Below are 27,550 nucleotides of genomic sequence, written 5' to 3' on the forward strand. Positions count from 1 at the left end.
TTGAAAAAAAACTTCAAAAATTATTTTTAAGAAGTTATCACTGGCAGTTGTAGTGTTTCGTGAAAATTATAAAACTTTTACATTTTCATACATCTATTGTAAGTTATATTTATTTTAAGAAACTTTTTATTCACCAATAATAAGGTGACCATACGTCCCGGCTTTTTCTAAAAGCAATATTTGTTTGTGTCCCGGTTTTAGGTGTTTTGTCCCGGATTGTCCCGGATTTTTAAAAATGTTTTTATTACCAATATTTTTTAAAATATATTTCAACTATAAAATTTCAACCGAAAAAATGTACATATAAATTTTTAGCTCATCAACGTATTTATAATTCACACGTATTTATAATTCGTCCCGGATTACATGCGAAAAAATATGGACACCTTGCTAATAATGACGTACAATTTTACATATGAATTCATATATAGATATAATAAGTTCATAATAGAATAAGTTCTATAGCTCAAATTCATATAGAATAAGTATAATATTGTTTAAATAATTTTATATAGAGCTAAAGTGATTTAGTAATAAAATATCAATACAATGTTTTGTAGCCCCTTATATTTTATATAAATTCGTTCTTTACTTAGTAACTTTCATATGAGAGCCTTAAACGCAATAAGTGCTTTATTAATATGAGATGTGATAATATGCAATCTGAAAATTGTTGTGTATGCAAATCTCAATACTTATTAATTGTTTATGAATATTTGGCGTATATATGCCAAGCATGTTGAAACTTGAATTCAAATAATAAGGACTTTCTGGTCTGGTTTTATCACCCATTTTAGTTGAATGCTACTCCACAATAATATTGATTTAATACTGCTAATGCTCCGTTTGTTTCGATCTATTTTCAGGTTAAAAGACGAAAAAAGAAACCTCCGCCTCCAGATGACAAACCAGACTTTGCCTCAGTACCAGGCGTAGTAATACTTCCCATATCAGATTACACTCAGCGCACAATGGGCATCGTAGTCGGGGATGATGTTACTATAGAACAACCTTGGAAACGAATAAATCGAAAAGCAGCCTTGGAAAATATAGAAATCTATCAAACCAATTCTGAATTTTACCAAATAGCCGATGAATTGAATGAAATGGAAGCAGAGGACTTTTTAATGGGTATTTGACCAAAACAGAATAATTTATCACAAATCTTCGTATTTTTATATGCAGTAAAATTCAAACAAACTTAATTTTTTTTCCAAATATTACCCATTAGACATTTATTTTTTGTTATCTTAATTTGCAGAATGTCAGTAAAATATCATACTAGCATCCATTTCCTTTACTCGCTATTAGTTAAAAACTTATTTGAGCAGGCAATTATTGTCTTCTTGCAGAGATGAAATACTGAAAGACTACTTTCCGAATATATCGGCAATAATGTGTTTGAGTATCTTAAATTTGTGATGCATATACAGATCCTCAGATTCACGCGCCAAATATAGTTTAGTATAGAAAATTTCCCATGATAAAATTTGTTGGACATACTTTATTTGGCAAAATTGTTAAATATTGTGTGTCGCGCACATGACAATGCGGAGAACAATTTTTTTTGTGAAATACTGTAGTATAGAAAAAATAATGAGTAAAATTCTTAAACGTAACCCAAATCAACAATTTGTACTATGTCAATCATATATATGTTCTCTTTATACTGAAAAAAAAGACTAAAAAATAAGCTTCAAGTCAAGTATTCTGATATGGATGATTAAATTTTATTACTAGGTTATACGCTGGATGACTCAAAATCACCACTTGAATTTTATGTCACATCGACTGCTGAAGCAACGCAGGCCGTTCAAGATCTGATAGATCGCATGTTGGCATATCGTGCCAAAAAACTTGCAAATGCTCTTAATAAGACAATTATGCAATGGATATCTTGCGGCAGTGAAATTGAAGTAAACGATGCAATCGCTCGCAACACAAGAGCTCTTTTGGAAGTAGAGATTGAATCTGTGTTTCCGATGGAATTGGAGACAACATCGTTTGATGACAGAAAACCGCAAGATTGTAGAGATGGCTATATGAAACTGGAACCGCCAGGGTAAGAAGTGTTTCAGTGATATTCTTTTTATTAGTTACAGACTTCTTATTATATTAAATATATTTACCTTTGAAAACCTCGTACGTGAAAGTCTAATTTTTAAATTACGTGTCAAAGTGAAATTAAAGCGCTATTTACATATTTTTTAAAAATGGAAATTGCCATATGCATAAATTTTGAATATTAATTCAAGCAGAAAACTATTAAAATATTAATAAATCTCTATGCATAGATCACATATTAACAGGTAAAATAAAATGAACGTAATTCGATAACGAAATTAACATTTCTAAATTATTTATTTGAATCAAATATGAGTAATATAAAAAATCATTATCCACGGTATTCATGGTTCTTGATATATATATATATATTATATATATATATATATCATTAATCTATATATTAATTAACATTATCTATAACTATATATCATATCAATATATCATTAACATATCATTATATCATTAACAATATCTATACATTAATCTATATATTAATATATATTATATATAGATCATTAATCGCGAAATCTTCGTAATTTTTTTATTTCAGTTCTTGACGAATTGTTTTAAGTTTCAGAATAATGTGTGAATAATAATAAGCTTTAATTCAGATAGTCTTTGGGAGCCAGCTTTATTATTATTTAGCTAATTCTATCTTATTACCGCGAACATGCTTACGAAAAATTGGAACCATCATACTTCATGATATATAAACTAAAATTACAGTTACAATTACATGTTAATTTCTGAATTAGGCCAACGATGAATAATATACAAAGAAAGCGCGTGGACAATTTTGCTCAATGTGGAAATACAAAAAGACACCAGAGTGCGCAGACCTATTGTCCTTATCCAAAGAACAAGTGCTTACAATACGAATACGACTGCACCGAGGATATGAAATTGGCCCAGGAAAATGCAGGCGAACGGCTGGCCACATTTCTTCAACAATTTGAACCAATTATGATAAACAATATACGTTATAATGAAGTCATTAATATATACTTCAATGATTATCCGGAGCTACGAGAAAAGGTGGGCATAAATGCAAGATATAATTATTATTTGAAGACTATATAATACAGTAACAATGACTATAGAATATTATATTTCAAGATTTAAGCAAATTTGAAGAGATCAAATGGCTCGGCCCAAATTTTTAGACAGTAAAATTAAGCAATATATGCTATATATGTAATACAGTTGATTATAACTTGAAAACATAAATTATTAAATATAAGCGAAAGATAGCAAGATATATGATATTAGTTTTATTTGAATTATTTATATAATAAAGTAAAACTTAATGTATCTTCTTAAACAATAAGCAATTTTAATAATATGAGTCAAATGTCGTGCAAAGGCATCTCAAGCTTTATATTATAATTATCTCAAAAAACCATAAATGATAGAAAATTTATAAAAGCATATAAATTTGAGCCTGACATATATAACAAATTATAATAGATTTAAATAATATTCAGAGATTAGTAAGTGCAGTAAAGTAATATATAAATTACAAAAAAAAATATTATAAAAATAATAAAACTTTGTCATGACATTTTTAGGCTGTTAAGCAAGATAAAATAATTACAGGGGACAGTATGGTATTGCAAGAATATCAATGCTTTACAGATATCAGAATATGCAAAAATAAATTGGTTTCCTGTTCAGCCTGGCATCCTTTATGGACAGGAATAGTGGCAGTAGCTTATGTAAACGAAGTAAGTGAAGATTTGTGATCGATTGCTTTTGTATAATAAAGAAATTCGATTACCACATAATGAAAATACAAATATATAAGCCTTCAGTAACGATAATTTTATCTGCAAAATTTAACATGAAAGAACTATACGTGTACAACCACGTAGATTTAGGGAATCGATGCAGCCCTTCAAAAAATGTATAATAATATAATGAGAGATTGAAAGTTCTACATAATTGTAATTTTTGTTCATCTTTACGACGAAGTGAATATATATATATATATATATATATATATATATACGCTTAAAAATATACGTTTAATTATAATAGTCAAAATATTGGAACGAGCATTAACACAATGTAAATGTATAAAGCGCAACAGGCAGAATTATCTTATAAAAATTATTAAAATTATCTTAACTTTATCTTTAGCCAGCGTGTAGCACAAGCCGATCCAGAAAGGAAGGCGACGCTGTGAATAGAGCCGTACACGAACTCAACCCTGTGCTCGTATGGAGTTTCGATGAGGGATTGAAACACAAATTGTGGTTGGAAAATTATAGAGAAGTTACAGCACTATCATTTTGTCCCTTTGATGAGAATATCATAGTTGGTGGATGTTCCAGTGGGCAGATCATGATATGGGACTTAAATCATAGGTTCCAGAAGGTATTTCAATATGAATATCTCATGTCCAAATGCATATGTTAACACCACAAACGAGACTGTGTGAATGAAATTTATGTAATTTGCTTATATCGTTTAAAGCTCCGTGTATCTGTATTCGCGTTTTCGTAACTATTTTGCTTGATTTTACAATAGGATAGCCAATTTACAAATTGGAATTTATCGATAGCAACTTGCCTGTAGGCCACACCGTGCGGAATTCGAACTTGCAATATATAAGAAAAAATCTTTGAGACCTTTCTAACGATGTATAATACTTTATATGTTTTCCTTACAGAAATATCTAAACCGTAAGATTCTTAGATCACTAGGACCACTAGATGGACCACCCGTTATTTGATATTCATAAACGTATCTTGCAAAACATCGAATAATTAGCTCTTGCTCTTTTTTCATTATTAAAAAGTCACAAAATAAAATTATTTATTTGATTTTTTTTTATCTATTTATATTTTCTTTCTTTTACGACCATTCTTGATCTAATTTTAACCTGAATTTATTACGTTACGCTGATTCACTCACATCTTTTTAACCTTTCCAAGAACTTTTTTAATATCAATGTAAATCCAAAATTTTTTATAGCGGATTTTTTATGTTTTGTTTATTCTACTCATTAAAAACATTCTACTGTATTATTATATTTATTATCCTTCATAAACAAATTCAAGAGAAGTTCAATACCAATATTTAGGTGGAGGAAGATGAGGTGTTGACCGTTGCTCAGGCTAAATATCGTGTACTAATGTTTAGTTTCATGGAATGGATGAAAAATGTAAAAAATGACGCTTCAGTGAGAGCTGCTGCAGGATCAGCTTTAGAACATTCACACCATTCTTTGGTACACACAATTCATTGGCTATCACCACATTTCGAATGTTCAAAAACTGGACAGATTCATTTGATACCACCAGAAGACGGTAAAGTAATTTAAGGAGATTGTATTTAAAAATAATAGTGCTCTTTCTGTCAACACATCGATAACTTTCACATCTTTTTCATTCACCATAGTAGTCGATTTTGGCTCTCTACAGACAAAAATGTTTGATATTTATTAACTAAATTTACTACTTTAAATTCATTAAATATTTTAAATATATTTTTCGAATGTGTTTTCAGGTAGGACTTCTAAACAATTCATAACTGCTGCTGATGATGGTTCTATACTGGTATGGGATTTAACAGTAAAACTAACAAGAAGTCAGGTTGCTTCCCAAAAACCCAGCAGGCTGCCAGAAAGACCAGCAGGTAAATATTGTTATCTTTAATTTATAAACTTCAAACTTCGAAATAAATGAATTTTTCATCAATTTCAAGTATTCGTATGCCGTTTCAAGTATCAATCTGCTTATGGATTTTATTTATCCATTATTTGCTTGTAACACAAAGTTTGAAAAATTTGTCATTTGAAAGAACTATGCTAAGTTATTTTTATTGCATACTATGGGATGGAATATTATAGAATCGTAACATTCATCAGGTTTAACATCGGACGTATCGCCTTACAAAGCCCTCGACCGAGTTTGGAAGCCATATTACCGAATATTGGTTAAAAAACCTAACCATGAGCGTTTAAAGCTGGCAGTGACAGCGGTAAGTTTGGAAAAGGCGCCGGTAAAATATGAACAAGTTTCTCTGACACCTGCTGTCTACAAGATAAGCAACAGGATAAAATATCGACCAATCACAGAAGTTCCACAAATGGTTGAACAGGAATTTGTTGCAGGTAAAAAAAATCTAAGATCATAATTTGTGTATATAAAACAAACTTGTTAGATCAATATTTATAAAACGATTGAAAACCTGACATGAACAACTTATGACATTATGTATTAACTACATTCGTTCTAGACTTTTCAATCTAATCAACTTGCAAAGATTTTTACTGGCTCGAATTTTTATTACAGGAACATGTGAAGGTGATTTTCTAACCGGCTCGTGGGAGGGTTTTGAATATAATCAAGGACAGCTGATTAATACGGAACCTTTTACCTTGCATTCCAGGGGATACATCCATGACGGTCCTGTTACATTTTTGGACCGTCATCCATTCATAGAAAAACTTCACATGACTGTAGGCGGGAAGATATTCGCCATTTGGGACGAAAAATATTTGAATCGACCATTAATGTGGCGCAAATTGGAAGTGAAGTTGACTTGTTGCCTTTGGTCTCGTTATCAATCAAATATTTTTTACCTGACAAGAGACGATGGGACAGTTGAAATTTGGGACTTTTTATATAGAAGTAATTGTGCAGCTACTTCACAAAGCTTGAGTGGTAAAATTCTGTCAAATATTGGCGTTCATACTTTGCCTCTGGAACGAAATATCATTGGCATTGGAGATTATAATGGATCTTTCAGGTAGAAGTTAAAAGAAAAGGATTAATTATTATAAGAACAATGTAATATGAATTTTGCTAATAACATTTATTCATACCGATTTGCAAGCAATTTATGTTAGGATACATTCCTTATGCTACTAATTTATCTTTTTGCAAGTGTACATTTTTCTAACAAATAATTTTGTTTATTGCGTCATCAATTGACAAATGAGGATTTATTAATTTTAAATTTTATACGATATTGAAAGAACATATTATACTTTTATAGTATCAATACTGTAAAATTTATAGTAACAATGTAAACTGAGGATATATACAATGATAATTAAATATTGAATTTGTAATTTTCGCGTCAACTTAAGATTTCTAACCTGGAAGTATTTTAATACGTTGATTCTGTAATAATCGACAACTAAAATTAAAATATGGTTATTATAAAACGAATGCCTTCTTTAGGTGTTTTTATGTTCCGCCAGCTTTCCAAAAAACAGATGAAGCCGATCAGGCCCGTATGCGCGAATTTTTCACACACGAGAAAGCGCGCAAATTAGTATTACATGCTTGGCAAGATCAATGGTGTAAGAGCAATGTAGAACTAAGGGAACGCAAACGGGCCCAAGAAATCGAAGAACAGAAGCAAAGGGAGAGACAACAGGCCGAAGAACGCAGGAAGCAGGAGGAAAAGTTGCGAGCACTTGAAGAGGAGAGGAGGAAAATGGCAGCAAAAGAAAGTTAGTACATCGCAATCGCATCCAATAAAATTTAGTTCGGCCATAATTCATTCACGATTAAAAAAGTAAAAAAGTGGCCATAGACAGGGGATATCGTGCACATAACGAAATTATTTAAAATGCTATTAGTAGATAATAATTATACAACAAACTAATAGTGCATGGCATAGTACCTTATGGCAAATTACTGGTAATTCCCGTACCGAAAATTGAATTTTTCAAAACAGCTTTAAATTTTTTTGAAAACTTAAAAAAAAATCCATTTTTGAGAATTTTGAAAAATTGAATTTTTTGAAAAAAAAAAGACTTGATAAATTTGTTTTTCTTATTCGTTTTTTTTTTGAATTTGACTTTTTCAAAGCAATCGCGCTTCTTAACCGTTTTAATTTTTTTTTTTTTAAACTCGTTTTATTTAGCAATCAGAAATACATAAAGATTCCTATGAGCTAAAATGACAATGTTTTAAGAGCTATGCCTAAGAAGAGCTCCAATGAGATCTTCTCAGTTTAACAATTACTATAATAATATTATATTAGACCTAATCTAAGACTATGTCTAAAGGCCACTGTCGTTTCAATCTCCTTGTACCATAAGGTTTAGTAATTTCAACTATAGAAGGATTCGAATGTGAGTACAGTTTGCGTTTGTATTTTTCCTTGAATTCTTGGAACGTTAAATGCACCGTTTTCATGTTGAGGTCGCTGTGAATGGTTTTAGAAATGAAATATCAAAGCGCGTAAGCGCCGCCTCGCTGTCAAAAGGGCAAACATTGAGACAGAACCCACAGAAATATGAACAAAACTTATACTTAATATTAACATGCCTATAAAATATCAGATAATTTGATGTGTATATGTCTAATGATCATTTTTGACCGCCAAATTTTCTTACATTTTTATAAGACCTCCAAAACCGCTAAACATGCCTTTCCAAAAATGTGATCAGTTTTTCATTTCGTCAATACAAATAAAACGTTTTTTGAATTATTCAACGCTCCGTTCTCTCAAAAATTTAATTACTATATTTAACACTTTTTGCCCCGTATCTTTGGAACGGCTGCACCTTTGCGAAAACCCTACGGAAATTAAAAATAATCACTATGAATATAAACAGATCAACAAAAATGTGATTAGAGTAATATAAATTTTTATTATCTATTTGAGATGCAATAATGGAATGAGAATATGTATAGCTCAGAATATGTATAGGAACATCAAATATTTTTAAAAAAACGACTGCAATCTCATTCAATATGGTTTAACAGACAATTTCAAGTGTTAAAGATAATAGCTAGAGAAATAACTCAGAAGATGACAACATTCACATTTTGCTATATTTGAATGGAATTTACATTTAAAAATCGTCAATGTTATTTTTTAGTTCGGTGTTCAAAGTTAAATTTTGAGCATAGACAATGAAGTTTAAATTAGTTCCACAGACAATATAAGAGAACAATACACATTGTTATATCTATGTATATCAAATAGTATTATTCTATATATTCTATTACAACCTACTGATTGTTTTTTAGAAGATAGGCCAGCAGGCGCATATGAGGAACGCGCAGAAAAAGCCTGGAAAGAAGGCATGAGAACTCATATGCGAAAAGTGCTTTTACAAACAAAAATGCTTAAGTTAGAAGACTTAGAAGAACAACAAAGACCACTGAAATTGATAGCACAACAACAGAAACGGAAAATGGTATGAACTATATAAATAATAATTGTAATAACTAATAATATAAGTAATATTCATTAGTTAACAAATATCCAAAAATTATAATCAAAATAATGAGAAAAGAGTAATGTGAAAGCAACCTATTGCTTTTTTGTTCCAGAAAGACACCTACAATTGTATACACATTTTTTTGTTTTTTGGATATAATAAGCTCTTTATCACACATGAATGTTTAATTGAATTAATAAGTACACTCTCATAAAAAATATTAAAAAAAATCATCGTACAACATATGTATATAATGCTTTGTTAAGAACCAGTATATTTTCAAGTGAAGTTAAAATATCTCAGAGCAGCATATCCAGAAATGTTCTATTAATATCAATTTTAGAAAGAAATGTTGTGGAAAGAAGAAACTTATTATTACTATTTTTATTAACCTAGTATGTGGTAACTAGGGTTTATACAAAAACCGACATTTCAGAAAACCGATTTTCGAATTTTAATTTTACTAAAAATCCGGTTTTAGCCGGTTTTCGAATTTTATATAGAAAATAAATTTTTGCTCGAATATTCTGTAGTTTATCCGCAAATTTAGTGTGATTTAGAGCAGTATTTGACTGAATTTATTTATTGTTCAATTTTATAGATAGTAAACAAAATTATTTTAATTTGAATTAGTAGAACTAAAAATAATAGTTTATCTTGATTAAATAATTTTGAAAATAATTATTCGTTATTCATGCATCATTTTCACATATAAGTATGAAAATATTTTTATTTTTATGATAGGGAAAGAAAAATAAAAAACATTCACTAAATTAAAAAAAAAAGATACATGTTGATGCATACTTGTTGATATCAATTTTAGTTTTAAAAACAATTAAGCTAAATTCGGGTATTGTCTATTCCGAACAATTTTAATTAATTAATTTTAAACATTCTGATTGTTTTTTTTGTTTAATAAAATATGATTTCAAAAAACTGAGAACGTCTATAGAATTGCTACTTAGGCGTGTCCTTTGTTTACTCACTAAATTTCCTGAAATAGAAAATACTCTCACACTTGCGATCAAATTATGTTTAATTGTTTTTAAAGCCTGATATAATAATTCTAAGTTTTTTGTTCTTTTATTTGTGGCTTCTAGGGTTTAAAACTCTTTTTGTTTAATTTTGAGTAGAGGATGTTACTTCTTCAAGAAGAAGTCACACTGATTTAAATTAATATATACACTGGTATAAAAATCTAAAATAATATATACAAAACCTTTCTGGGAACCATTGCAGACTAATAAGATATCAAATGCTATTGAACTGATTGATTTCGAGAATCAAAATGCTTCCATCTATCTTTTATTATATATTTGGCTATATTTGTCATTTTCTATTTATACAGTGAAAACCGACTTTTTTCACTAAAAAACCGGTTTTTGAATTCCATAATTTTCGCAAAAACCGGTTTTAAAACCGGTTTTTGAAAACCGACAAACCTTAGTAGTAACCTAAAAGTCAATTAATCATTAAACAAATTCTTATTGCATTTATAATAATAGCTTATTATTATCAATCTGTAGCAAAAACAGAAGGCGCGATTTGCACAAGCTGATACGATCTATGAGGAGCAACTCGCAATTTTGTTCCCCGACGAAAAACGTGAAGAGATGGCAAAGAAATCATCGCATGTGCCGAGTGAACAACATAGTGTACCGTCTGAGGGTAAAGATTTGCTCCTTGCAGACGAAGGAGCTTCGGGTGATGCTCAAGCTATTGACAGCAAACATCTTGAAGACTATGCTGTGTGCGAGGAAAATTTAAAAGATTACGTCGAAAATAGACCGTATATATACGTATTTAATTGGAAAAGTATGCTTGAGGTACGGATAATTATATACTTTTCCTACAGAGGTCAATAGAAACAATTTGGCTTTCAAAGCCTATCAGTATATGTCTACAATAATTATAGTTCTATAAAAAGGCAGAGCTGTAGTGCTAGTTTTCCTATTATTAACTTTTCGCGCAAGTAGTAAATATGATGCATTTTCTTCATTTCGTTTTTAAATTGTTAGGGTAATAAAAAGAAAAGAAATACTCTTTAGATTATTTTATATATCATTTATTATTTTACGTCGGCTGTCTCTAAGTCGACCAATTTTCAAAATTGTAAAATTACAAGATGTCTTAATTCTTGAAATGGGGCCGTTCAAGATTTATGTCAAATTTTATTTGGGTAGATTTTGCTTACTTTTGTGACAGGGAGGGGGGTTAAATAATTGTAATAAATCTGCTTACTTAATACTTGAACGATCCCAATCTTGTGGCAATTGTGCCATAATTTTTGACTGTGGTCGTAAAAATATTATTCAACGTTACTGTTTCGAAGTTCATTTAAACAAAATTTATGAAATTTAATCTCAATTAACAAAAAAAATGGTGACAGTTACACCAAAAGCTCCAGGTTGCATTTGAACGCTCATAATTTTCAAGGAGAATTTTTTTTTCAATATAGTGACGATCAATATTATCACATCGTTTCAGCTTGACGTTGAGTTCTCGGACACGCTATATAAGATTTTTGCATTTTTGAAAATAATTGATAGTTTCTAAAATATATTTTCTAGTTGCCAAGCAATTGAAACGGTAAAAATTTCTTGCCTTAAAGTACTTAATTTCATAATGATAATAATGTTTCATATATAATCAAACAATATTTTGAAAAAAATCTTGCTACTAAATTTTGAAATCCGAATAGAGAGGAAACAATAGCAAATTTATATATTTGTTGTGTTAACTTATTATCCATCAAAATAATTATATAAACTTATATTCATAACTCCCTATAGGAGGGTAAAGAACGTCGTCTGTTGAGCGATCAAGCGCTGTACAAACGTCAGATAGCACGTCAACAGCGCTACGAAAATCGAGTGAAAATGCGATCCGAGCTTCCTCAGAGTTCTTCCAGCACCGAATTCGACGAACACAAAATAAGAGAAATGATGGGTTTGCCAATTTATCCCGAGCCAGAAGAGTATGAAGACGAAGACGAAGATTCTGTAGGAACTCTTTCGACTTCAACAGATGATTTGATAGTTGACCAACCAGTAGTGGTGGAACAAGAAAAACCAGCCAAGAAAGGCAAAAAGGGCGCGAAGAAGGAAGCCGATGACAAAAAAGGCAAAAAAGGAAAGGGAAAAAAGAAATAGGATATAATAATATGATGATAATAATAATATAATTAGAAGACGATAAACATTTTGTATATTTTTATATGCAACAATAAATCAACTCTGTTGTTATCGATGAAGTTGTGCTGATTTCAGAAGTACAATATACAATTTAAAAGTAATTCAAATTCATAGTAGTAGCTTATTCACAATTCTAAATTACATCGTGCCCGTAGTATTTACTTTCACAAAACAATACTTTAACTTTATATTCGAACAACATATATAATAAATACTTTAAAACGCTTACCTTGGTCATTTGTAGGATTTGTTTGATTTTCTTCGAAAAGCCTTCTCAACTCCATTTCTTCTTCCTCAGACCAAGCTGCAGTTTTTCCTTTACTAATATGTAAATTGTCATTGGTATAGTGTCAAGCAATATGTTATTGATCTATATTTAATCTAGATACTTACGCCTGAGGGTCATGTTCATAATTGTTTTCTAGAGCATAAGAATCTTTCACTGATTTCCAGAATAAAAGTTCTGCAAAAACTTTATTGTTAGTCGCAGCAACTCGCGTAAACTGACGCACAATATAAATAGCCAATTTTCGTAACTCCTAAAAATAATGAGTTAAGGATTAGATTATACTTATTTTTTAGTAAAAGTTTAGGACATTATTTTTTCTTATTTTATATTAGTATTCCAAATATAAACTAGCAAATTAACCAATAAATTATGATTAGGATATTAAAATAGGATACATATGAAAAACAGTATTGGCGAAAAAAAAAAAAAAACAAATAAAAAAAATGAAATCGATTTGGTTTGAGATAAATAATACTGATAATATCATTGGTATTATAAGAACTTGAACTTCCAGAAACTTCATAAATTACGAAAAGAATAACTACCTACTTACCGAATTTAAATAAAATATATGAGCTTATACGTAATGAGATTTCAGGTAATTCCGAACAAATAACTAATTTATCTTTGTACCTCATGCACAGTTCCGGTCGGTGCATTTAAAGCAGCTTGAAAAACTCGAAACAATGAAGCTTGAAATAGCATTCCTGGACATTTGCAAGACCAGGCGATGCGATGTAGTAAGCTACACGCCGCCACCACTGCTCTCGAGGGTAAACTGCCATCTGTCGCCTTTTGTAACAACATCGTACAGGCGCGCACCACTTTCGGATTGCAAAGTCTGTCGAAAGGTGACTCAGTTAGTACTATTTTGAACATTTTCTATAGTAATAGATTTGTCAGAAATATTACTTTATATAGAATAATTTGTATATATGTAGAAAAGAAACTAAACTGAAAGCAATAGAACTTAACTTGACAATGTAACAAAAAATAGCCCGGAATCATTGAAACACTATATTCATACATAGCCTCAAATAATGTCCAAACATTTTATACTTACAATTTGTATTTCTAGGTCCTAAAGGAAAAGCTGTTATTTAAAAGTTAATTTATGCCAATACGATTTTATTGATGGACTTCATTACAGTACTCTGTACAAAGGCATTATTTAATTAATAGCTAAATTTCTGAGGGTAATAAAAAATAGTTATAGTAATTATGAAAGATTTTGCGCTTTATATAGATTTAAACAGATTATATTTATATATACTTCTATTTCAACTTTTCACATACCAGAACACAAAATCAATCTTAATAAAAACAAATAAATATTTACCTTGTTTCATAATCACTGAATTTAAATTGAACTTCAAAAGTTTGTGGTTCATCTGAAAATTGAACAGTAAAATCATGATTAAGGTTTCACATAAGTGAACATAATACATAAAAATAGTTTTAGTTTTATTAAATGGAAAACAGAGCAGCAATCTTTGTTTCATCAAATCGTTTTTTAATTATGCGATAAAGTATATAAATGTTACTTGATATAAAATAATGTAAAATTTTGAGTAAATGTATATAGTACAAATTGATAATTTTTTATAATATATTGTATAATGTATATAATATTGATTTTACCTTCTTCCTCGTTTGAATGTTCCTCATCATCATCTTCTTCTTCTTCTTCCTGCTGCAACACAGGCTCTTCAACAAAAAAATAAATTCATATATCATTTTTAAAAGTAAAATAAAATTAATGATTGAAAAATATAGAAAATTGCTCATAACAAACAATAATATATTTGCAAAACATGATTTATGATGAGACGCCACATTATGGTTGGCTTCTTATAAAGATAGCAATGTCTGGAATTTAAGCGAAATACACATTTCATAAAGTAAAATAAAAAAAGCATAATAATAATATATTATGATAATGGGGTGTAATGTTTCGACTCACAAGATATTTCCCTTGCAATAATTCTCTCGACGTGTATGCAAATATAAAAAGACGTAATATAAGTATCATAATAGGAAAAATTCCTTATAAACATGGTGATTGCATCTGGTTTTCGTCATTTACGTCTAAGCATGTATGAATAAAATAGAATTCCTCTGTTTTCCCGCATAGAAGCCATTGGCTTCATAACACGAGCGAAACCGACTCTAACAAATTAGATTACAACAGACAGAAATGGTTATAATCTTCTGTAGTCTAGATGCACGATACGTATGCTCCAGTACAAGGGAAAATGAAAGAAATTGCACGAGATTTCAGAATATTATCAAGATGAATGAGTTTAATAAAACAAATAGTAATGAACTTACCTATAAGTAAAATCATGTTGTAATTGAAGCGCATAATTCACTGAACTTAGATTCACTAAGATATTTGGGAGAGAGAGATTCATGATTATTCTAGACTAATTAAATACAGAACTAGTGGTGTATGGCATCATGCCTTAAGCAAATTGCTGGTACTTCCCATACCAATAATTTGATTATTTAAAAGATTTTTCTGTTAAACTTTGAAAAAAATAGTTTTTTGAGAAATTTTACATTTTTGAAAAACAACTGAATTTTTGGAAAAAAAACTTGGAAAAAATGTTTTTTTTATTTTGAAATATCTTGGAAATATTGAACTTTTTTCAAAGCAATCGCACTGGTTTAGCTGCATAGAGACAAAATATCGAAGCGCGTAAGCGCCGTGTTGCCGTCTAGCGGACAAATAATGTTACGAAACCCATAGAAAGTTAAACAAAATTGATACACATTATTCAAATCTTCATAAAATATCCGACAATTTTATGTGCATGAGTCTAATGATCATTTTTGACCGCCAAATAGCATTCTTTTTAATTTTTTTTACTAGATCTCCGAAACCGCTGGACATGCATTTCCAAAAATTTAATCAGCTCTTTATTTCGTCAATACAAATAAAATGTTTTTTAAATTATTAGAATCGGACGCTCTGCTCACTTAAAAACAGAGTTCGTTTTTGGCACTTTTCGCCCCGGATCTTTGGAACGGCTAGACCTGCTTTTGCCAAAAACTAACTAATCAGCACGTCTCCTTAACAATACGATTGGTGTTCCCGTCACACACACACGCACACACACCCATACATCCATTTTTTCTATAGTATGCCAAAATGTTCAGAAACCTTTGAAACGTAATAACGATATATACGATATATAAAAATTTTCATTTTCGATTTTTTTGCGATTACTATAACTTACCCTACGGGAAATTAAAAGATTAATAGGACAAACGCTTCAAAATAAAAGTGAAATCGATCCATAAACTTCATATCGCATTATTTTGCATTCAATTTGCTACTACTTTTCATTCAATTAAAGTTAGCTAAAGCTGGTTATTTTTAACCATTTTAAAGCTGGTCAAATATAATAACATTTATCCCATAAAGAACATACAATATTGGAGCACTGCTTTGTTCTAATCATTAAAGAATTTGAGGTGATACATAAAAAAAATAAAAATTTCAAATAAACGTTCCTAGAGCAAGTGAAGGGCTTACTATTTATATAATGTTTCAATACAAGCGTAGTTGAAATAAATCAATACCAGTCATTACCAAAAATTTTCGTATATGCATAACTAATACTTTATATTCGACTTGATTACCATGCTTAAAAGGGTCAAAATATAAAGAGCATTCAAATCAATACGATAATAAGGGTCTTATATTCAAACAATATCATATTTCGTAATAAGCTGCCCGAAGGGACAATGGGTCCAATCGATGTGTCAACCGTAAAGCTAATAATTGAACGCAGAATAGCCCGCCATCGCGTTCGTCCGCCTGGAAAGGACGCCCACTCCGGTCGTGGGTTTCGAAATGGATCCATTACGATACTGTACTCTTTAGCGACAATGAGTATTGATGCTGAGGGCACCATAAGCTGCAGAATTGGTATGTACATAATATGCTTTGTTCATCTAACCATGTAGCCCCTTGTATTGTGTATCGAGTCACTTGGGAATTTCGTTATTTGCCTACGCGATCTGTTTACTCAAAACACAGTAGAGGAGTTGAGTATTGGTCTTTTACGAGAGAATGAATTGATCTTAAATGTCCCCGATTGGCAAGACGATTCACGTTGAAATGGTTAAAACTAGAAATATTGAAAAATTATTGTATAATAAAATATCTGAAAATTGGTTTAAGAAGTAAACCTGACCAACGAAGAATTCATTCGGTAGTAATCAAATCAAAATAATATAATTAACAACAGGCTAACGCTAAAGCAGTTGTGCAAATATATATTTAAAACTAAAATTTAGAAATAATGAGATAAAATTTTAAAATTGCCACGATTTCATGATTCATTTTATTAACTTGTATTAATACCACATTGATCACCATATCAGTCATATATGTCTGCCGCCAATAAGTTCTACATTAGTCTCTGATATTCCTGATCTGGTAGATCCACGATTTCCTGACATCTGGCCACGTTAATGGCAGATGTCAGGCCCAAACGATACATGTATGCTGCGGAAGTGGCCTAACAGGTACTAAACTTAAAAATTCTTAGCTCACATAAAAACAAAAAAAGCAGCAAATAATGATCAAAATGAAAGAATTTGATTGGCTACTGCGTAAAAAGTCTAAGCTCTCTGTTGAAAATAAGTTGCTGCTATATAAATCAATCATTAAACCAATCTGGACTTACGGAATTGAGCTCTGGGGTTGTGCTTACAAATCTAACATAGCTATAATGCAGAGAACTCAGTCAAAAATTTTAAGTACAATACTTAATTCTCCGTGGTACGTTACAAATGAAACCATTCACAGTGATCTCAACATGAAAACGGTGCAATTAACGTTCAAAGAATTAGGAAAAATGCAAACGTAGACTGGAATCACATTCAAACCCATCAATAGGCGACATTATCCAACCATTTAGTGTTAGAAAATTGGAACGTCAATGGCCTTTAGATTTAGGCTTCTTAGATTAGCTTCAATATATCATTATCTTTATAATTGTTAAACTAAAAAGATCTCATTGGAGCTCTTCTTAGACATCGCTCTTAAAGAGTTAAAAAAAAAGAAAAAAAAATAAGACTGACAGGGCTTGTCGAGAAAAAAATTTAATATAGGGTCATGTCAGTATGTATGACATAAAAAAATGTGTTTTTTCACGCACTTTTGCCATTTTTTCGGTACATTAGGTTTTCTTAATGCATTTTTTAAGTCGCCATGACCCATGTGAATTTTTTCTGATATTATCGTGTAAATTAACGTGCTAATTTAATTTCCGAGGGCCCCTTGACTTTTGGTTTAGCTAACAGTCGGCCATTACGTTCGACACACGTTTATATATTAATAATGCCATTACATCATACCGTTTATCGCTATTGATTCACAGAATGCCGTAATGTATGCACAGGCTGCCTATGATATTATTGGATCTTGTTTGCTTATTTGCATGTTGCTTATTAATAGCGACTAATTACGTATGCTACGGGTGCTAATTCCCTTTTCATGACATCGCACTGACTGTTGACCTGATGTGAGATAAATTATAACATGGCTTATGAAATTATTAAATGGCGACAAGTTAATATTGTGGAATTGATAATTTGAGAAAAGAAGATAATAAGGCTATCATCGACCATTTCTGATCATTATTTTTCAGAAACCTAATAATTTAGGAGCACGGTTTATATTTAAAATCTTTACGTTTCTTTTTAGGCATGATATTATTCATATAAAATAGTTGAAAATCTATGATTTTTATTTACTTTGTTATATACTTTAATTAAAAGTTACTGTATAAGAACACGAAATATGTATGATATATCGTATATTAAAATGTAATATAGACAATTTCGTTCTTTATCATGAAAAAAACTCGTTTCCAAAGTAAGAAATTAAGTAACTTGAATTGGTAAACTTTACCGTACGTTGCGCAGTAAATACAATACTTAAAACTTAAATAAAATAAAATAATATTTTTATAAGAGTGTAATATGGTTAAAATAAGGCTGATTGAACAGATCTTACATTTTTCTTAGGCCCAGAGTGTTTTTAGATGCATATACGACTAAAAATTTATTAAGCAAAATTTCATCAAAATGCTTAATTGATTTTTTAATTTTAATCATTAACGTTCAATTCTTTTTGATGTATGAGCTAGAACAGAACCACATTTTTATCTTCATTATTAGTAAAAAATGAAATATGATATTTAGAAGAACAGAAACAAAAAAATAGCGCGCAGAATGATGAGACTTTTCACCAGCCCTATAACGATATTCAGAATATCGATACGATACGATATTACTCCATGGACATTGATAATTTAAAGGGTGAGGAAAACATATTTCTTTCCAAACAAACTAATAAAAGTTAAAATCGAATTAAGTAAACTACACTTTGTTTAAAGGAGCAATAAGTTTATTCCAATTTTTTTGGTATTTTACCAAGTATTGATAATTTTTTTTGAGATGATGCATAAGCCTTATTTGTGTAACCTTGCCAAATTGACAAATATCAATATTTTTATTTTTGTTAGGCTTTTCAATATGCAATACAATGAAAATCACATAATTCATTAATATCATAAAAATTATTTAAATAGAATTTCTTATGTTTCATTTGCATATAGGCTCATAATCACTGATATTTGATCCCCTAATTTTGTTGGCTGGAAAACAAAAATTCGGCACATGAAAGGTTAATTGAAAATAGCATGAAGCATCTTGCAATCTATAGTACGGGTTAATTAGTATTTTAGTTTCTCCATATAGCTCTCTGTATTACTATCCTACATCCCGAATAAAGGTGGATGCATCCTAGCTACGGCAATCAAGTGTCCCATCGTTCATGAAACTAGGACGTTTAATCGCTGGCATAATAATAGCAGCGGAAGCAAAGCCTCTATTGTGCGATGGGCGGCGAACGCTTGACCGATTTTCAATAATAGACGAACAATGCCAAAAGGTTTATTAGACGTGTCATACGCAACGGCTATTTCACTAATTGCCGTCATTAGCAGAAAAATATTCGGTTCGAGTCGGTTTATAGAAGTGGGCAAAATTATATTGAATGCTTGATATGCAGCGAAAACTTTTTTAAGTTTTACCGCATCCAAATCCTCATTTCTGTGTATAAAAAACTACACTGCGAAATGAGCGTAATATATTAATAAGTATTTGGTTAGGCTTATTGGAATAGTATCTATATTTTTTTTATTCTGACATTTACATTAGAATTAGGCTTTAATTCTCATAGAGTCATGTTGTCATTGAGTTGTCATTAAACAAATACTAATTCAACACGAAACTGGTACGTATCATCAAATTAATTAAAAGTTTATAAAAGTACTATCTGCATTTCAAACCCGTATAAACTTCAAAACTATCAAATTTTTAACTACGAGCATTTATATAAACTTAGTTTAATACAGGCACGTAACAAAGGGTTTACATCAATAAAACATTTTTAACTACCCGTAGGGTAGTTATAGTAATTGGCCGAAAATCGAAAATGAAAATTTCTACATTTCTCGACGTTTTGAAGGTTTCTGAACATTTTGGCATACCTTAGAAAAAAATGATGTGTGTGTCAACGTTTTCGGACGCACGGATCAACCGATTTGAATGGTTCAAAAAACATTCGATTCCTATTGATAGGGAGATGTGCTGATTAGTTTTTGGCAAAGACAGGTCCATCCGTTACGGAAATATGGAGCAAAGAGTGCAGGAAATACAAATAGAGTTTTTAGAGAACGGAGTATCCGATTTGAATTATCTAAAAATTCATTCAATTTGCAATGAATGGGAGAAGAGGTTAATTAGTTTTTGGCAAAACTAGGTCCAGCCATTTCAAAGACACAGAGCTAAATGTGTTTTTGAGAGAACTTGGCGTCCGATTTGAATGATTCAAAGAACTTTCTGCTTGTTTCAACAAAATATATAGGTTATAATATACTTCTTATAAATATTAGACAATGTACAATATTTATAATAATCTATTTGAAAACATTTAATATTCCTCGAAAATTTCGTTACGGTATGGAAAGTTCCAGCAATTTGCCTTAATGCATGATGCCATACACCACTAGTTCTTTTATATATTTGCATATATAAAAAGCGCAGGGTCAGAAAACAAGGAAGTAGAAGTTAAGAAAAGTACACAAAAAATGTGTAATGGTAATGGGAATAGTAAATAAGAAAAAGAAAGGGAATCATCGATTTGAGGCAGATTAATATTTGCATATATGCTTATCTAATATTTTCAATTTAGAATTATAGTATTTATCAATTCATTATTAATATAGTCTAAACAGAAAGTTTTTTATCAGTTTTTTTATCTAGATTATCTCGACGTAAAAATCTATATAATATTGATCAAGAGATAATTCCAGGTCATTCTCCTATAAATTATCAAATTAATCCGAACTTTAGTCTAATCCAAGTGCATTTAGTTGACAAAGCTGCCTGACTCCTGATTTATCTCAGTATTGGAAGCCCTCCTTCCACTTTCGTTAAATGCAGTGACGTAGTTCTGAAGGACTTTGGCGCATAACTATTGCGGTGGAGCGGCACGTACGCGGAGTCAAATAGCCGGAACTGTGCGGTCAAACTATCCCCGTAGAGAGAGAGAATTACGGCGGGCTGAATTATTATACAGGTAACGGCTATCCGATCTCGATAAAACCATAGCTGGTGGCACGTTTGAAAAGTTTAATGAATTCTAATTTATATGAATGCTCTTATCGATGTCGATTCGTATATTTAACGAGAAAAAAATGTTTTATACCTGTCGAATAAAAATATTTTATTTATTCTGTCATCTCTATAAGAAACGAGTACTTTTTGAGATTTATCATTCTAATATCATTTTTAACTATCTGTACATATAAATAAAATTGGAGTATATGTTTGTGATATCAAAAGAGATGTTAACACTAAATAACTACATATGCTCAGCAACTTAAACATGATTTAAATAATTTAATTAGTCGCATGGTGCATTAAGGCAAATTTCTGGAACTTCCCGTACCAAAAATTATTTTTTTTTAAAAGATTAACACTTTTGAAAAAATTAGATTTTTGAGAAACTATAAATTTTTGACAAAAATTTACTTTTTTGAAAAAAAAAACTTTTTGAAAAAAATGTTTTCTTTATTTGAAAATTCTGAACTTTTTTCAAAGCAAACGTACTGCTTTAACAGCATAGAGACGAAATGTCAAAGCGCGTAAGCGCCGCGTCGCCGTCTAACGGATAAACATTGGTACGGAACCCATAGGAATGTAAACAAAATTTATACTTATTGTTAAAATTTCTATAAAATATCTAATAATTTGATGAGCATAAGTCTAATGATCATTTTTGACCGCCAAATGGCTTTTTTTTCAGTTTTTTTATTAGATCTCCGAAACCGCTAGACCTGCCTTTATAAAAATTTGATCAATTCTTCATCTTATCAATACAAGTAAAATGTTTTTTGAATTATTAAAATCGGACGCTCCGTTCTCTTAAAAACTGAATTACCGATTTTGGCACTTTTTGTCCCGTATCTTCGGAACGGCTATACCTGCCTTCGCCAAAAACTAATCAGCACGTCTCCTTATCAATGTGAATCGAATGTTTTTTGAAATATTTAAATCGGTTGATCGGTGTTCCCGAAATCGTCGACAAATATTTGTATCTGCACACACACACATACATCCATTTTTCCTAAGGTATGCCAAAATGTTCAGAACCTCTGAAACGTAAAGATATATCGCTTTCTCCAATGAATTTATTTTAATCAGAATTACTGACTGAGTGGGACTTTTATTATTATGTGGTATATTATATCTTATAACTTTTATTATATACATGTTCTATCATAACTTTCTTTTTTTGCTTTTAAGATTTGTATAAAATTCTGTTATTAATAATGAATAAATACGTTATGAATGAGAAAATTGCCGAATGCATAATTCCAAAAGCGATTTAAAATATCTTCGCAAGACAAAATAATTCTGCAATTCGCGAGTGAAAAGGGTTAAAACTATATTTTTCGAAAACCTGAGACAATCCGGAACAAAAGTTCCAAATCCGGTTCACAAGATCACAAGACACAAGAAATCCGGGACTGTCTGTCCAGACCATACCGAGACGTATGATCACCTTAGTTAACCAAAAACTGAGAGTCAATTCAATCGATTTTCATCTTATAAAATTTAAAATGCTATGGTTGGAATTAGGATGAATGCATATCTTGTTATGTTTATAAATGATCGATTATTGTTCTAAATTATGGTTATAAATTATGCATTATAAAAAAACTGCTTATGGATTATAAACTAAAGAACTGGCATGATTTAATTTTGAATTAATTGGAAATTTGGATTATTTGTAAATTAATTAATATAATTAATTTTATAAAAAGTATTACAAAACGTCCATCGACTATCCTACTTTAATAAGCATCCGATGTCTATTGCACACCGAGCTAGAAATCACAACCGATGTTGGCTAATGACACGCGCAATTAAATTCGATGCACCAAATCGAGTAGAAAACCGCCAATAGAAAATTTATAACGTTGAAGTTTTTGGATCTACTTTACGATTCTCGATATCATATAGTTTGAACTATTTCATGATGAGGTAGTAGAATAAAGGATATAACCCGATCGTTAAGCGATCTAGGTCAGATTTTGTGGAACCGAATTATAATAAAATGAATTTTGAATTAATGCACAATTTAGACAATTATAAAGGGCGTTAATTAATTTTTAGCAGCAGAAGCATTTAATTTATATAAATGCTTCTTTAATTCTTTAATTTATATAATATTATTTTAGATATATTTTTTAGATAAAATAATAAGACAAATAACTAGATTTGATTGTGTTGTATGTTAGAAGAGCTAATATGTAACATATTTTTGATATCGTTATTTTGCACACAGAAAAATATTATAGTAGGATAGAAATTATTGTACTTATAACTATTAAATATATTTATTGTAACATGTGTAAACAATAAAATCCAATAATTTTATATAAAATTTTAATTTCCTTACTGAAATATACATTTTCTTGAGAATAACAGTAAACGTCATAACAATTTTTATTTATGCTGCTATAACGGCATCAGTAAAAGAAAATAATTAAAATCACTTATTGCATTTCCTTTGCTGTTATATCACTACTTTATGTTCTTCATTGTTTATTACTTATACATCTGGGCATTCCCAGAGGGTAGAAACAATTGCGAGATGCTTTAAAACCCACAATTACATTACGTTAACGAGTTGCGTTGTAAAATAAAACATGATAACATATACTGCAAGAGAGAAACCAGAAAAATATCCGTGATAAAAATTATTATACAATAATAAATTAATGAAAAATCTTCGTTTATTGCTAATATAAGCAGAATTTGAGTAAATGCAATTATTACGTAAGGTAACACGCAACATATTTTTATTAAAATTTAATAAACTTACTGAAAATTAAAATATAATGGAATTTATTAGAAATTTTTATTACGGATATGCATTTTTGTTATTATTGTAACTAACTTTCGATCATTGCTATAAATCATCCAGAAATCGAAAAAGAAAATTTTCACGTATGTAACATATTGGCATACCTTAACAAAATCGATGTATATATGAGCGTATGGATGTATATATGTGATAAAAAATTTTTTTCGACGTTTTCGGGATTGGTGGCAAGACGTGCTAATTAGTTTTTGTGACTACCTTTCACCATTTAGGAAATACAAAGCAAGGAGTGCAGAAAATTGAAATTAGATTTTGATAGAACAGAGCTTCCGATTTTAATGCTTAAACATATTCAATTCGTAATTATGGGAAGACGTAGTGATTAGTTTTGGAAAGACAGGCCCAGCCGTTTCAGAGATTCTGAGTTAAAAGTGTAAAAGATGATAGTTTTTGAGAGAGCAAAGCTTCCGATAAGAATGATTCAAAAATATTCGATTCGTTTCGAGGGGGTGATATTCTAATTAGTTTTTTCCATCCGTTTCGTCGATGTAATACTTTATCTCTAACTCCGCTTGATTAAGTTTTGTGTATTTACTTTTTATGTAAACAGAGAAATCGTATAATTTTTAAGCTCTTGTATTTTATCTCTAAAATACGAATAATGAAAGTTATCCTATAATAATGTATTTGAAAATATTTAAAATTCCTCGAATATTTCATTACGGTATGGGAGATTCCAGCAATTTGCCTCAGGGCACGATGCCATGCACCACTAGTTGACTTGATTTTTTATAATAATTTGTTTTCCTGCTACTACAGATCATGAAATAAATAAAGTTACACATTTTTTTATGTGTAACTATAATTGATAGCTAAATATAATTGTTATCCTAAATTAAATTCGTAAACTCTATGTGCATATATGTGCATAGTAAAAACATCTGCAAATTATGTGAAAATATATTACGCATGGCATAAACTATTAATTATTTTTGTTTAATAAATCATTTTGAAATGGTCTCCATGTTTTGTTTGAAAGCTAACTTTTTATACAAACTAGTCGAATAGATATGATGTCTTAAACCGATTAATGCAAAGATGAATAACAACATGTTACGTAAAAATAAACAACTGAACAAATATTTACATTTCACAGAAAACTTTATATAAAAAATTATTAAAAAAAGCTATTAAACGATTTCACAAAACATGATTATATAATTAATACGTAGTTCAACAGAATTCATTAATCCAAACCGATTGGCATCGCTGAATAAACTCTCTTGGGGACATTACTTTATCGTAAGATATCTGTGTGCAGCAGGAATAACATTTCTTTGATGCTTTGCTGCTTCTAGTGGCCTCACACCTTCTCCAATTAAATCGCGTGAAATCTCGAAATCGAAATCTACTTTCCCTTTCGCCAAATGAAGAGAAATGATAATGTCACAGAAATACGTCTGGCGATATAAGTTCAAAGGTTTTCAATCCAGAGATGACTCAGCAATGAGAATGTGTCTAAGAAGTGTTAGGTTGACAGTAAATAATTTGTTTTAATCAGTAAAAGATCGAGGTAAAGCAAATTGATAGAAAATTAAAATAACAACGTAATGTAAAAACTACTAATAATAAGCCAGGCCCGAATATAGCTCCATGGTATAAGATTACTGTTATTGGCTTATTATTTTCCCCTTGTATATTGTACAATGACCATCTTCGCCTCTTTATTTTTCACTTGAATATCGTCCATTTTTTGCTGTGTTAAACTTTCAGTTTTCTTGTGTTTTATCCAAGTTGTCAAAAATTAACATTCTTCTATGTTCCAGTTTATTTAATTTTTTGAAGATTACCCAAACCAGTTTTCTTTACTTTCCGAATCATATAAAGTACAGTTGTTCCTTGTCCGATCCTAATAGAATTACTAAACGTTGGTTGTATTCTGCATTGTGCTAAATTCAAATTCCCATAATAATTTTCATCACATGTGATATATTAGCTTAATTTTGCATTAAGTTCATAATGTCAACACCATTATGAACATACGTTGCATGCATAATTAATTGAGATGAAGTTATATGGACATAAATTTGTAAATATCGTGCATGAGCTATTCCATAAAGCGCTTGAATTTACTTTCATCGGGAAGTTATAATTTTAATTACAAGAAATTATAATAATAGGAATCGATATTGTTTAAAAAAATCGGTACACTTTACAAACAAAAACCATCGAAATTTATATAGATCTCAACGATAGCAATATGGTGAGAGCAAAGATTTGAATTACATTTTATACAAAAGTTGATATCTTCAAACATTACAATAATTCGAATCCATAAACTTCAAACAAGTCTTTCTTAAAACCCACAATACAAACCGAAATCCCCGAATTTATTTAGATCCAAACCCAACGCACACTAACTAATTGCAGACGGATTCTGCTTTGTGTGCACGGCAGCAATTACGTAATGACACCCGAGGACTGAATAAGAAAAAAACCTAGAACTCTTACGGGGTAAGGGAAGATTTGAATAACGCTTTTGGATCCAACCACCCCGAGTTCGTCACGTCTTAGACTTGCCTTGTCAACAACGCGGCGGCTCCCTATCCTAATGGATTGGAGTAAGGACTGCCTGAGGCAACTAAAGATGTAATTCAATAATGAGGAACGTGGAACCGTTCACAATGTCACCGACGTCTTACGATATTTAATTATTTCAATGATGTGTGAAAGTATTCGAGATAAGGAAAAATGTATTAGAAATGGTTAAAGTATACTTGACTCGGAATAGGGAATTATTAGATTGTGGATTATAATTAATTAATAATAGAGAAAGGCTAATTCGTCCTGTTACTTGCAAAAAATTCACAAAAACCTGAATTCAAAAGATGTTTTATTCAAATAATAGCTAGCATAGATACATTTTACTTATTAAAATGCATAATGAATATTGTCATAAAAATAATATTAGATAATGATTTATTTCATAGAAGACTCAGTGATATTGTGGATTTGCTATAAATAATTACAGATCCAAACCAATTAAAATTCTAAACCCGAATTAAAGATTGTTTGATTAATAATTTTAAATGTTTCAATATTTTCTTCGGCACTTCAAAACTGAAGTCATAAGTTAATGATAGAATTCCTAAAATTTCAAAATTATTGAAAATAATTTGCAAATGTTTGAAACTTGAATTATTCCAATTTAACATCAACTACATAGATGCGTATTTACTTGAATTGCATTCGATATTATTTCGGAATAATTACAGCAAATCAGAAATTAAATTGGATATTATTTCAGAGCGATAGTAAATTAAAATTAT

General features: G+C 30.2%; 2 protein-coding genes across 2 annotated transcripts in view; one reads left to right on the forward strand and one right to left on the reverse strand.

Moving 5' to 3' along the window:
- LOC113385973 (WD repeat-containing protein 63) overlaps window positions 1–12,411 on the forward strand; it is a 16,479-nt gene extending 4,068 nt beyond the window's left edge. The window contains 13 exon segments of the mRNA XM_026623790.1: window positions 867–1,131; window positions 1,741–2,062; window positions 2,823–3,102; window positions 3,636–3,821; window positions 4,237–4,443; window positions 5,153–5,378; window positions 5,578–5,706; window positions 5,939–6,184; window positions 6,366–6,822; window positions 7,260–7,534; window positions 9,066–9,235; window positions 10,786–11,058; window positions 12,052–12,411. Of these exon segments, the coding sequence (XP_026479575.1) occupies window positions 867–1,131; window positions 1,741–2,062; window positions 2,823–3,102; window positions 3,636–3,821; window positions 4,237–4,443; window positions 5,153–5,378; window positions 5,578–5,706; window positions 5,939–6,184; window positions 6,366–6,822; window positions 7,260–7,534; window positions 9,066–9,235; window positions 10,786–11,058; window positions 12,052–12,411 (3,396 nt within the window).
- A 180-nt stretch (window positions 12,412–12,591) lies between these two features.
- LOC113385974 (protein timeless homolog) overlaps window positions 12,592–27,550 on the reverse strand; it is a 361,357-nt gene continuing 346,398 nt past the window's right edge. The window contains exons 15-20 of the mRNA XM_026623791.1: window positions 14,384–14,449; window positions 14,082–14,133; window positions 13,376–13,583; window positions 12,847–12,992; window positions 12,683–12,774; window positions 12,592–12,614 (exon numbers count right to left, since the gene is read on the reverse strand). Of these exons, the coding sequence (XP_026479576.1) occupies window positions 12,592–12,614; window positions 12,683–12,774; window positions 12,847–12,992; window positions 13,376–13,583; window positions 14,082–14,133; window positions 14,384–14,449 (587 nt within the window). The remainder of the gene's footprint in view (window positions 12,615–12,682; window positions 12,775–12,846; window positions 12,993–13,375; window positions 13,584–14,081; window positions 14,134–14,383; window positions 14,450–27,550) is intronic.

Source organism: Ctenocephalides felis, unplaced genomic scaffold, assembly GCF_003426905.1.
Source record: "Ctenocephalides felis isolate EL2017-DRISC unplaced genomic scaffold, ASM342690v1 CF-g0.4_SCAFFOLD_03571, whole genome shotgun sequence".
Taxonomy (NCBI): Eukaryota; Metazoa; Arthropoda; class Insecta; order Siphonaptera; family Pulicidae; genus Ctenocephalides; species Ctenocephalides felis.